Below are 14,199 nucleotides of genomic sequence, written 5' to 3' on the forward strand. Positions count from 1 at the left end.
TTAAAAAATTACAGTTAAAAAAAGTCTTGTTTAAAACTCGCAATCGTTTCCAAATAAACTGGGACGGAGAAAATATATGTTATTATAGTGTATAATATAATGGTGATAATTCTCTGTGGATGAGGACAAATCAGTAAGGAGTCCATAATGGAGCCCTAGCTTCCACGACAAGGCAGTTTGATACAGGCAAATAATAGTTTCAGCCCCAACTGGGATTTCAATTTTATAAATTTTAAATTTTAAAAGAAGGTAATTGACTAGGTTATGAAAAAACTATTTATATATATTAAGTTAATTTTTAATATAAATACAAAACTTAGGTCAGAGCTACTGAATTTGTCAAACGCGTAAACAGAACATAGCTCAGTCCCGAATCTTCCAGAAGTGATGAATTTAGAGGCAGGTCTAACAAGATTGGAACGATCCAAACAATATATATATATATCATGTTTCCATTTTCAGTACATGTAAATAAGTCATGAAGATGACAATAGATAAACATTTATCCTCAAGAGAAGACATGGACAAATAATTTTATAACAAAAAGATGTTAACAAGTCAAGAAGAGATGAAACAATGCCTTACATAAGGATCAGTTTTGTCTGGGTAGGTACCTTACTCTATGACCCTCCATGCACCCTTCTAAAACAACAACTTATTTATGAAGAGGCCAAGAAGCATTGATTAATTCTTCTTTTTGAAACCCTACACTAACAGCTATTATTACAATAACATATTCAGTATAATTCTACAAGTCGGTTCGGAGAAGGTTGAGTGTAGAGATACTGAGATAGAGACGTTATTTCAAATTCATGGATGAGAATAGTAACAATAACGAAATAATGTGAAATGTAAAGCACTACACAACATACCTAAAAAACTAACCTACTACCACGTACATACTAATAAAAACAAAAAAAAACATTTAATTTCTACCTTTTATGTGTCATTCTTTTGAGTATACTTTGAATCAATAATATGTCCTACACAGTACACACTTGATAGATCCAGTAACAGCAGCCACATATACAAAAATTCCATGTGCATGGTTGGTATGTAACAAGTCCAGCATATACATATAAGAAATAATTGTATAAAATTATAATATAATAATACATATTCAAAGAAGAGTTCTAGCTAGTTGGATCTTGTTAGGATATGCACACAAAAAGATATTAACTATGCTGTGATTGTAAAAACTCAGATTGAGTTAGAAACATTCATTTAATTATTGATTGGGGCAGCATAATATTATTCCAGATTTCTGTGACTAGCTAATTAGCTTGCATTTTATTTTATATAGATATTTGACTATTTATTCAAATCTTAAGACTACTGGAGTATAATAAGTTTTATACACCAAGAGTGTGTAAAAAAAATTCTTTATAATATCAGCCTCTCAGGTCGGATTTAAGTTGTATATATTGATAGATGTGTACAAATCATTTTAATATTGTTCTAGTCATATGTGGATTCATAATTCGAATTCATGAATTTTAAATTAATAAATTTTTAAAACCTATATAGATTTGGAACACAACTACTGAATTATGCCCAACTTTCTACTCTACCTTCGCCTCTGAGTACGTGTAATTTAATCAGTTATACTAGTTGATTATCAATTACGATTTTTACCACTCACTAATTAATTATTAGGAATTATTTTATAAGTTACCGGATTGTGTATATAATTTTTCACACAATTGGTGTATAGAATTCAAACTTGCAAATGCTAGCTATTATAGTAATTTAAATCGAGAGAAGGCAAGGTTTATCAAGTTAGATCAACTAAAAAATAATTATTCATAATAATTCACTTTAATCGAAATTAGTAACCTGAGAAATAAAAGAAATAACCTACTATAATAGGAAATATTTATAAATAAAAAAAATTGTACTAGCTAATTCTAGTAAGTGTGTCAAACTTTACATTATGGAGAAGATTAGGATCATGATTATCTATATGTTTAAAACTAAACAAAATAGTCAACTCAGAGTGGTCTCACTTCTAGACTCCTATTTAATCTCATGATTAATTGAAGTTTAACTTCCCCACCTCACCAACCATATATTATAAAGCAAGTTTAGCATCTTATCTCAACGCGCCATTAATCAATTAAATACATACAAAGCTTTATGAATTACATTAAATCGTTTTGTTAATTTTATCATTTGTAAAATATATATATATATATATATATATATATATATATATATATATATATATAAATCCAAACTAAATAAACTTTAGAGAATGTTCTTTTAGCAACTTTTGACTTGAATAAGGGAGTTTCCTTTTTCTTCTCATGATTAATGTTGATTCCCCACTTTTCCTTGGTTAATGAACAACTAAACATTTTTAAAAAATGAATTGAAAAAATAAACACATATTTCATGTATAGTTATTGAGTTTAATTAACTTTTATAAATTGACATTGTAATTAAATTTTCACACGGTCATCACACTTAAGGTCGTTGGTACGTGAGAACAGATAAACACAAGAACGAAATTAGCTATTTCAATTTTTATATGGAATAAAATAATCTCGTATATACTGGGATTGTTATTCAATTATTCTTATCCCACAATCAAAAGACCCCTAAATATATACAAATGCACACACATACATTACTAGAAACAAAGGCTTTTTCCGCAAAACATGATTTTTTCCATCTATTTTCTATTGAACCAGCTTAGTGGAAAAATACATGATAGAAATTAGTAGATTTTTTAGAAATCACATAGTGTAGAGGCCTAATTACCATTTCCCTACCCTTTTTCAATTTACAAAAATTCCTTTAAAATATGGTAATCTGAATACATTAATTTAGTAATTTAGATACATTAATTCAGCTATCCGGATACATTAATTAGGGTTTTATGTATCAGCAGATAACATTTAAAGCATGATACATTAAATATAGAAATAATTTATGAATTAGAATTAATGTATCTGGATGGAAAGAAGGAATTTTTGAAATTTTTTGAAATGGATGGGAGTAATAGAAAATATAATAAATAAAGGAGTATAATTAGATAATTTTTTCTAGAAATTAAAAAGATTCTCACTGAAATATTAAAAAAAATCTTATTTTTTTCTCGTGAAAAATAGTATTTTTCAGTAATAATAATTACAGATTATTATCCATACAAGCATGGGTGGAACGAGCTTATGGTGAGGGGGTTCCGATGAAAAATTATACTATTTATATATGATTAGATAATTTTTATCTATAAATATAGTAAATATCGAATCCCTTCAGCTAATTTTTATGTCTGCTTCTTCAGATTTTGAATCTCCCTAATAAAAATTTTGATTCAAAACTGGCATACAAGTGAAATCAATAGCCTGAAAAATAAGACAGGGCTATCTTTTACAACTAGTTTAACTAGCTAGTTTTAGTGTAATGTGAAATGGGACAATCTGAGCATGCAACATGTCTACTTTATAGGCGTGCATGACCAAGAAAAGTGCTGTGTACGTATTCATATATGTTGTTAATTAAAATTTTAGTATATAGTATGAAATTTAAAAATCAATAGCTTAAAGTTTTAGCATCAATACTAGCTAGATTTTAAATGAGCCATTAGCTAATAATGAGTATTCTCTTTTAGTACTAAAATTTATTGATGCGAGTCTTTTATATAGTTCAAAGTCTTTTCTATAATTAATTACATTAAATATGGTACGTTTAAAGTCCTAGAGCCATCCAACTTTGGTTGTGAACTAACAAAAATGGGTCCTTTAAAAAATTATAGGCAATTCAAAGCCTATAAGTAGGATATAGGCTTTTCTTTCCCTATAGTTCAAGCTTCCCTCCACTTTGTAATTATATTATTATACTAATGTGGAAGTTAAGTATAAAATATATATAGTTTAATTAGCGTATCAAACTGTTATGATTTAGTGGTCCTCATCTCTAATCTCCTATTTTATTTTTAACTTCCCTTGTAGGCTACTTATTCTAAGCGGAGGGAAGATCCACAGAATTCAGTATGCTAAATTATATTCTTCTGTTAGAAAATTTACTTAATAAGTTGTATAAAGTATTGGTATATTTTCAGTAAATTAAAATATTTTTTCGAGCTGACTATCTATCGTAAATAATCTGATGTCTACACTATAAAGATAGATGTAAGGTCAACATACACCTCATTTTCTTCAAATTATATTTATGATACTATATTGAGTCTGTTATTATACTTCAGAAAATTTATGATTAATGAGCAAAGGGATCAAAATGCACATTTCAGTTAATCAAAGGTTAAATGTGCTAATTCAAATATCACTAGGATTAAAAATAGAATTCACCAATAGCCTACCCATGAATAATTTATTCGGAACACAATAATTGTTCTATGCTAAAATAAGAATTTCATAAATTTAAAATTTGGAATTCGTTTTTGCTCCTAGGCATTCCCTTTTTTTCTTAGATTTCACATATCATTACAGTGATCACAAGATAATTAACCTTACAGTTGCTAATTACTTTAATTTGAACTTTTGATCGTGGACATCACGTGTATTAAGTTTCTTTAATAAACTGTTTACATATTTTCTAATCGATTTTTTCAACTGCTTCAGTACGTATCACAGCTCACAATAGGCATACTTTTAGCTGTAGAAATTGTGCATTTGGCCGCTAACCAACAATAAATTAATAAAAGTTAAAAGTACTAGAATGAGCAATAAATGAACTAAACCTAATCATCAAACGAATAGTAAAAGCATGAATAAGAAAATTTGAAACTTTTATTAGTAGTAAAATATATAAATGCATATATATTATTTTATATGAAATAGAATGTGAAATAAAAGATAGCAACTAACATGCATAACAGTAAAACAAGCGTTTGTTTTGTTTAATTAAATAATTAAATAAAATTTTCAATATATTTAACTCGTCTCTAAAATAATTAAACAAACCCTAAATGCACATTTATATATAAAAGTAGAGTTATTAAGCAACTTAGGATTCCAAAATGAGGGGCCTCAACCTATTAATGTTTCATCTCTATATGTGGACAGCCACACATTATTATTAATATTAATAATTATAATATAAAGTTTTTGTATGATAATTTTTCATATAATTTCTTGAGAGTTCCACTGGAGGTCATCATATCAGTGTGGTTCCAGTAGGAACAAAATTCTATATTGTTGGGATATTGGGGTGAGAAGAAAAACAGTTCCTTTTGAAAATGAAGACCCTTTATTAGTTTGACCTTTGTGTACACAGACAAACCAGTACTGTCAGTATACTTACTAATTTCTTTGACTATATCATTTTTCTACCTAAGTTGGTGGTAGTAAACAATGTAGAAATGGGACCATCAAAGTACGTCACGGAATGATAACTATCTCTTCATTATCAATTAAATATATCGAGTTTGAATTAGAAAAATAAAATATTTTATTGATCAAGTAGAATTTTTCGGCGCATATTTAGTCGAATATCAAAAAAGTTTCAAATATCGGGTGAACTTTTTTTAAAAAAAAAAGAAAAGAAAAAGTAGAAATGGAAAAAATGACTAGTATTTTAGCTATGTTCCTAATTCTTTTATCTTTAATTAAATGTCTTGATTTTGAGCATTGAGAAATAAAACAACTTTGAAAGGAAGTGGAGGCGGAGCCAAGGTACAGTAAGTGGGTTTATTCCAATCCTTTACGTCGAAAAATTAGACTATATATAATTAAGATCAAAAATAATTTTAATGTATATATAGTTAAGATTGAATCCCCTTAATTTCTTCATGTGCTTATCTTTTTATAATTTTAAACCTCTTAGTAATAATTTTGGCTCCGCTATTAAAAATATTTTATTCCCAAAGTAAAACTTTTCACTGTATTTGAATCAATCGACATTAAAAACGTATCGAATATCAATTAAGAAATAAAAAATAAAAAAATTAGAATAGGTAAAGGGTGACCCAACAAAAATCTGACCATAGATTTTGTGTCCTAAACTTTTGGAGACCATGAGCAATCCCTCTTTGATCCTTTGATCATCTTTTTCTTCCTTCAATTATCATTTTCATCATCCACATTTTTACTTTGCTTTATTAATTACCATCATGGTTAGTGTTTCCTGTTCTTATTATCTATCTTTTAAAATATTGTAATACACTTGTTAAAATATTACATAACTCTAATTATAACTATATTAGCCTAAACTATCATTTATTTCTCTCTCAAATATCTTAACTAATTAACACACTGCTAGAGTAATACGAGTAATTTTTTTAAAAAATAACAAATAATTTTTAGGCATCATGATTTTATTTTTTTAAAAAAAAAGAATTGATAAATGCAACTAGTAATAAAAGTACCATTTACTAGCAGTGAAATATGGTTCATAAATAAAGGAAATAATAAATGTATCCAAGTAGAAGAAGTAAGCATTTGGAATAGTTGATAAATAAGCTATAGTAGGAGTAGCTTTTTGACTTGATAATTCGAAGGGGATATTTATTGGTAGTGATGCTAGCGCCATCTTGAAGCAAAAAAAGGACCCACAATAACCAAGGAAAAAAGCAATGGAATAACGATCGGTTGGTTTGAGGTTAGTAAGGCTGAGTTGATTAAATCAGACTTAGTTCATCAAGCTATAAAGAAAATAAAGATCATCCAGGAGAGGTTAAAAACTACGGAGAGTCGCCAGAAATTCTATACTGATGTTAGGAGGAGAGATTTGGAGTTCGAAGTTTACGATTGGATATACTTAAAAGTTTCCCCATGAAAAGTGTGATGAGATTGGAAAAAAAAGAAAGCTTAGTCCACAACTATAGATTCAGTCTAATATCATAAGTAAGATATTGAAATGATAAATATAATACATGGCATTATTCTTATTTTTATAAGGCAGAAAAATTATTTTCGATAATTCTTCTTCTTTATCTGAGCGTAATACCGATAATGTGAATCGAAGTTAAAAAAAAAAAAAGAGATATAGTCTGAACCTCTCTTTGATGAATACAACGATCTGCCTTTGTGACCTCTTCTTGAAATGCTTTTACCTCATATTCTTCTCGTGTGAACATGATCTCTCAAGAATCCTCTTTTGTCATCTTTGGAATTTAACCATTATGCTGAATTTTTTTTTGTTGAAAAAAATAAATATTAAGTTAACCTTATTTGAGTGTTAATTTAATAACTCAATCATATGTTTAAAACTACTAGAATTTTTATATTTTTCTTAATCAGCCAAATTGTTATGAATTTAACTTTTTCAATGACATAGTACTATGTCAAATTAAATATTAAAGAGTGGACTCAAATTTGCTCAACTCAATTCGAGTTCAATTATACTCTAACAACCCTCTTCTTTCCCCATTGGGCAAACAACTTATTAAACTCAATTTAATATTATAACAAACTCAATTGAATTTAGCTCAACTCAATATTATTATTTATAACTCAATTGAGCTTGAACTGGACTCTCGACACTCAAACCTAATAAGTTTGCCTATTTTTCTTTGTTTGAAATGTTAAAACTCTAACAAAGTAGCAAATTGGTAAAACAAGAAGTAACAAATGAAACACATAGATAAAGGAAACATTTACACATACACAAAGATTAATTTTTGAGAAGAAATTTCATTTCTCTCAAATATAAAATAAACCCCCCAATCAAACCAATTACAAAAATTACATTAGTTAACAATAAATAATACATTTATTACAAAATCAAACCATTAGCAATGGCTCGATTAGTATCAAGATGAGTAGTTTCATAAACTGGTAATTCTTCAAGATACCTATTACTATCTATTCCAATTGCAGAAAGATTATCAAGTTCAAATAAATCTGAACTTGCACAACTTGCATCATCATCATCTTCATCATCAAAAATTTCCATTTTCTTGATTTGGGAATTTGAATTTCTCTGATAATTTCTCAGCAACTCCTTAGTGGCTTCTTCTACTCGACGATTTTTGAGCTCTTCGTTAATGGAGTTTCTGATGTTTCTTACAGATTCTGAATTGGGTAATTTTTCTTCGTGTAGATTTTTGTGTCCACATGGCTGACAATCTTCGTCTACAATGATACTCACTGGGTAAAATCTAACAGAACGTTTGGTTCCGTTGCTGCTAGATTTGGGTGTGCTTTTGCTTAAACATGACCTGGAGAATGAAGAAGCTGATGAACAAGTGGATGATGCATTTGCAGAAACTTTGGGTTTCTTCGCATTTCTAGTAGTGAAAAGTGAATTCAAGAAACTTGCTAATCGACCTCCAGGAGAAATTGGTTGCTTCACTTTCTTTAAATCTCCGTAAATCTTCAAGGCTTTGGATTTCGTCTTTAGAAACCCAGTTTCACTTTTGGTTTTAGGAGCGAAATCCCTTTCCATGTGGAGTTCATTATGGCCATAATTGTTGAGTTGTTTAGCTTGGTTTTTGCTCAATTTTGCTGGGTTTGGAGTAGAAATGGAGGTTCTGATTGGTTTAGGCCTATTTAGGCCATACCAAGAGGAAGATGACCCAGATGAATTTACTACTACATTATTGTAACTGGATTCAGTTTCTGAAGAAGAAAACACACCCCCACAGCTCGAATCTGAAGAACTCGAGCTCGAGTTCATCAGATTCCTCGATTTCCTTTCGAAATCAGCAGTAGATTTTCTTCTAACAACAACTTTTTCACTTACTTTGTGTTCCATCCATTTCTCAATCATACAAGCTTTTTGGAAATTCTCCATGTTGTTGCTCTGTTTCTTACGCATTGCTTCTTTGTAAAGAGCAATCTCTTCTTCTTCTCCTTGATCAATTGAACGGTAAATTGCGTCAAGAAGTGTAGAAGAGAAAGATGGGTTTGAAGAATGAGAAATTTTCCTCTCTCGTTGATAGTTATATCTATCCATATCTGACTATTTTTATAGAAGAAGAAAAAACAGAGCAAGAGGAACAGGAAGAAAAAACAGGGAAAATGAAGGAGTGGGATGAAAAATGATTGAAGGAATCTCTTTATTGTCTGTTATAGATGAGTCAAAAGCTGCTGGAAAACAAGAGATGGTAATGGGGAATTCATGCCATTGATCATCATACACATACACACAAAAATAATGATAATAATAATAATATTACGAAGGGGGAAGAAGAAACAATGGAGACAAAGAGTTATGGATAACTGATGATGGTTTTAGGGAGAGAGAAAACAGAGCATAATGAGCAACTGTAATTTGGATGACACGCCTGAAGAAGAGAGAGAGGGAGAGAGAGAGAACACTGTGTGTTTATATTCTGTGTTCTGTTCCACTTTAGGCTTTATATGATTATCAAACTTGAAAACAGGGGAACGGCGGGTGGGTGGTGGGTGGGGGGAAGAAGGGGATGGGGAGAATTGCGGTGGGGTGGTCCAACAAGGATGTAATGCCAACCTGGCACTGATGACATGGCAATACGTATTTATTTCTTCACGAGGAATACGTATGTTGATTTAATAAGTTAATATAATAATAATAATAATAATAATAATTGTCATTCATATCTATTAGGAGTCCTTTGATAAAGTGTATTAGAAACAATAATGCGTGTACTATCTTTGTATATTACTATTATCTTGTATGGTAATTTTTTCAACATATGTATAATTAATGCTCTATTAGGTATTAAGGTGCGTACAAATAATCTTTGAAAATTCAATGATATTAGTAATGCAATGGATTCTAATGCATGTCTTAGTATGATTAAAAACACAATTGTCTGTCAAAACTTTTTTTTCACATCCATTCCATTATATTTGTGGAAAATATTTTGTAAATAAATATCTTTTAAAAAAATTATGCATTTCATGTTTTTTTTATGCACAAAATCAAACATTGTGTAAGAAATAATCTCAACGTAACTAATACAAATATTATTAATTTATTCTATTTAGCATTAGTCTTATATTTTACCATACGATCCCTTAGAAACTGAGTTGGTGCAGCCCGATTAAGGATATCAAGAATCAATTTCTTTGCCTACGTTTTTTTAGTTGAATTCATTGCATTGAGTCTATCTAATGTGATTTACATTTTTGAAAAATATAATTTGCAAGTTATTACATAAAAATAAATTTACTCCGTGTGAATCTTTAAAATAGTGGCTATCAAGGGTGAGTTTTAAGCAAAATTTGGGACACATGATTTTATATATTTTTTTTTATAATTAATATAATATTATCTGATCACACATTTTTTAATATATTTATATTTTAAAAATTTTAAATTCGTCACTAATGACTATTAATTTCTCTAGGGTTCCAAAAAAAACAAATTTTTGCCTGCTTCGTAATGTGTCTTTCCAGACTAGTAGAAGTCGCAATTCTTAATTGGAACCAGAGAAATTTATTGAATAGTCTTTTTCTCTGTGTAATTAAATTTTAAAATTTGAAATATTTTAAAAGCTATAATATTTTTAAAAAATGATATACATCCTCTCTTTTTTTTTCTTTAATAAATATGACGTCAAAGCTAACTTTTACTTATATCGTTCATTATTTGTAGACAGCTCAATATTAGGATATTATAATTCGGACAACAGTATATATTTACTCTCCATTCTTACTCCACTTGTTAACATTAAGAAAGGGGCCAAGACTTACATGCTAAAAATTTTACTAAATGTAAGTTCACATTAATTTGATTATTATGATTTATAAAATGAGCTACAAAAGTATAGTTGACGGGACATAATTTAAACCGTTTATTATTAAATTTCTAATTACTTCATCTATACTAATTAATATGAAATAATACTGATTTTGTTGGTGAGTGCGAAAGAAAAGACTAGTGAGCAATTTGGTATTATGTCTTATTCGTAATAATTTATCCCAACACAATTGAAATATTATATAAGTATTCGCGTTTTAGTTTACATAGAAAATAAATACTTAAAATTTATTTTATTTATTATATCTTGAATATATTTAAACGTTGTATATAACTAAATAATAAAAGAATGACGAGTATGAATGGATTAAGCAAAAAAAGTCTTAAAGATGAAGCAGCATGCCATATTAAGCTAGACATTCCTTTTGGCATAAGAGTGTGCATAATATTTAATCATGTTACCTTAATCTCCAACATTATCTTTCTTTTTCTTTTTTCCCAAACAATATCTCCCTTTTAAATTTTATTAAATAAAATTTTGTTATGGGGGGGGAGGGGGGGAGAGGAAAAAATAGGGAACGAAGATAATCTCAAAGTCCTTATCTTTAACATTAATTAAAAAAATAGAAGAATCAAAATAGAAAGGAAAAAGGCCAATCAAGATAATTTTATAGTACTCGTACAAGTGACTAAGTTAATGTATTTATTAATATCTTTTCAGTCGAATTCATCATATTTGATTTATTTAGTGTAATTTATATTTGTTATGTGATTTACAAATTATTATACGGAAACGGATTTATTTAGTGCACATTCAAAGGGGATGTTTTCAGGATAATCTCATATTCCTTTTATTTATAATTATCTTCTGTTAAACTCAAACTATCACTAATTTAATTTCTCGCTCCTTTTTTACTTTGCCTTGCCTAAAATAAATACTATATAGTCATTTTACGATTTTGCATTCATCATGCAACCGAATATGAATTAACAGATGTATATCTTACTAGCAATTAGTTGTAAAATTAATTAGCTTTTAACTAATGTTTGCTTAATTTATTTTTAAATTAATCAAAACCTTATCATATCAGATGGAAAAATTGGGGACTTTGAGCATTAAAATCATTTTTAAATATTCCTCCATCTTTGTCTATTAGATCTTGGTTGTTGCACACTCATTCATGAAAACATTTAAGTAATAGCTCTAAATTCTCATTATTAGAGTTTTGTCCAAACTTATCTTTTCTATTTAGTACTTCTTAAATATCTCAACCACCTATTAACTGGAGCAATACTAATAGATTTTAAAAAGGTACGATTAGTAAGTAATTTTTATTTCTCTTTAACATTAAATATTTGAAAATAATCTAAATTTACTAAAATGACTTCTTCTTCTTTTACATTTTTCGGAATTAAGACTCTAATCTATACAAAGTTAATTCTTTTCTTGAAATTATTGATCCATTTTACAGACTTTTCTTATTTCTATTTTTTCATTAGATTATTTACTTTAAAGATTTTATACGATTACGAAAATGAATGATATATGAGATCGAAAAAAAGGATTCTCTTTCATAATAAAAGAAAGATGGTAGAAATTTTAATGATGTGCATAAGTGCATACTTCCAAGTCCTTCATTATTATTATTATTTGTATAGAAGATATGTGTGAGATTGTGAAAGAGACCCAAAAGTGGCCAACTTTATGTCCAAACATGATTTACATAATGCTAAATTAATCATTGCACTCGTGGCTGTCAATCTTTATGTAGTAACGGATCGATGTCACAATATATTTTACATTTCATAAATAGATTGACCATCAAAACTAATACTTTTTGATGATGAATAGAGTTGCTCGATAGATGTATTTGAATAAAAAAATAATAAATATTTTTTAATTAATTTGAAATTATTTGAGTTATCTGAAGTTGTTGGTTTGTTGTATTCGAAAGGGAACAAGTCAAGAGTTATACTATTGAATTCATGAAGATTATACCAATTATAAGCTTGAATCTTTTTTAAAAAAGCGAGATATTCACATACGCCTCAACCTGAATATTTATTTATTCACTTTTTTATTTTATTTTTAATTATAGTTATAATCTTTTACAAACAAACATTCCTCACAATCAATAGAGTATTTTACATATAAACTGATCTGAACACCATAATTATTAATAAAAAGATAATCTTAAAAGTCCAAGTGATATGCCCAAGGAAATGAAAGAGGAGAAGACTAACGGCCCATTTTTAAGCTAATTCAAACACCGTCTAAAATAAAAGATTCTTTAATTTGCGGGAAATAATATAAAAGAATGGACTTAGATTCCTTTTTAACTCTTGAAATGACCAAATTCCAAATGTACAATTCATGAAAGTGAGAGGAAACAAAATAAGGGAAAAAGTGTCGATCTATCTTCGATTCTATTTCCATGCATGGCAATAAATAGAAAAACATTGTACTACGTTGGAGTCATGTTATATTATAAGATCATAGATGTAAAGTAAAGTTCATGAGAGACACTCTTTGTCATCCTCCAATTGCACCTATTACACTTGTCTTATCAATCAACGTTAGTGCGCATCCCAATACAATTTGTCTTCTTCTATTAATGCTACTATGGAGTCATCAACATTTTTGTTAAACCATCTTGAATCCGAAATAAACTATTCTGACTAATTTAAATTTTTACATTCATTTTTAAAATTCAAACATGAAATATCTAATTAAGAGTGAAAAGATTTATCGTCTACACCACATCCACATCTTTGTAGGTAGGGATAGAACTCAAGAGACCTTAGTTACAAATTCTCAAGTATAGTTTTTTCTTAAGATAAAAAATATTTATTAAATTTTTACGGTAAACTCATGAGTCATTAATTATTATAATATATATTTACTTGCAGTTGATATAGAAATCATAAACTTCAAAATTCAAATCATGATTAATCTACCTCTATTATAAATTCAAATCGTGATTAATCTACCTCTATTTTTAAGCAATTTGTATCATCATGTGGGAGCTAATTTCCACTACAAATTATTATTTATGCTAACAAGGAGGAATTACCATCTAATCAATATTTCTACATTCTGGCTTAGCTAGAAAAAAAAAAGTAAAAGCCTGATCAATACGGCATTTATATGATGATATATACAATTCTATATGCCAATTGATCATATGCCCCATCTCACTTCTAAGTGGAGGTAAGATGATAGAACCAGCCCCATCTCACTTAAAGACATGTAAATGTATCAAATTAAAATTCATAGGTATATATATATATATAATTGTGAATTCGTTATAAATTAATTTAAAACTTGAATCTGCATCTATTTATCTACCAATTATCTTCCAATTACTAAAAAAGCATAACGCTACTTGATACATGCTTCATGTCAATTCTCCACCTCTATATATAGACAAGTTTTTTTCAATAATAACCACTTGAACCGTATGACCGGAAAACTTGTACGTGTAATTTTTTTAGGATTTGTCTTTCTCAGGGCCGGCCCTAAGGAAAGAGAAAAAAAATCGGCTACATAATTGGAGCACGTATTCATTCAATATATTGACACCTCATTCATTAAGTGAAGGGTTT

The 14,199-nt window shown here is 28.5% G+C and overlaps 1 protein-coding gene across 1 annotated transcript; it reads right to left on the bottom strand.

Moving 5' to 3' along the window:
* Positions 1-7,495: 7,495 nt before the first annotated feature.
* LOC129894979 (protein BIG GRAIN 1-like A) lies at positions 7,496-9,230 on the bottom strand. The gene has a single exon (XM_055970582.1). The coding sequence runs from the start codon at positions 8,860-8,862 to the stop codon at positions 7,681-7,683; it is 1,182 nt and encodes a 393-aa protein (XP_055826557.1). The 5' UTR covers positions 8,863-9,230; the 3' UTR covers positions 7,496-7,680.
* Between the last annotated feature and the right edge of the window lie 4,969 nt (positions 9,231-14,199).

The sequence above is a fragment of the Solanum dulcamara genome, chromosome 7 (assembly GCF_947179165.1).
Source record: "Solanum dulcamara chromosome 7, daSolDulc1.2, whole genome shotgun sequence".
Taxonomy (NCBI): Eukaryota; Viridiplantae; Streptophyta; class Magnoliopsida; order Solanales; family Solanaceae; genus Solanum; species Solanum dulcamara.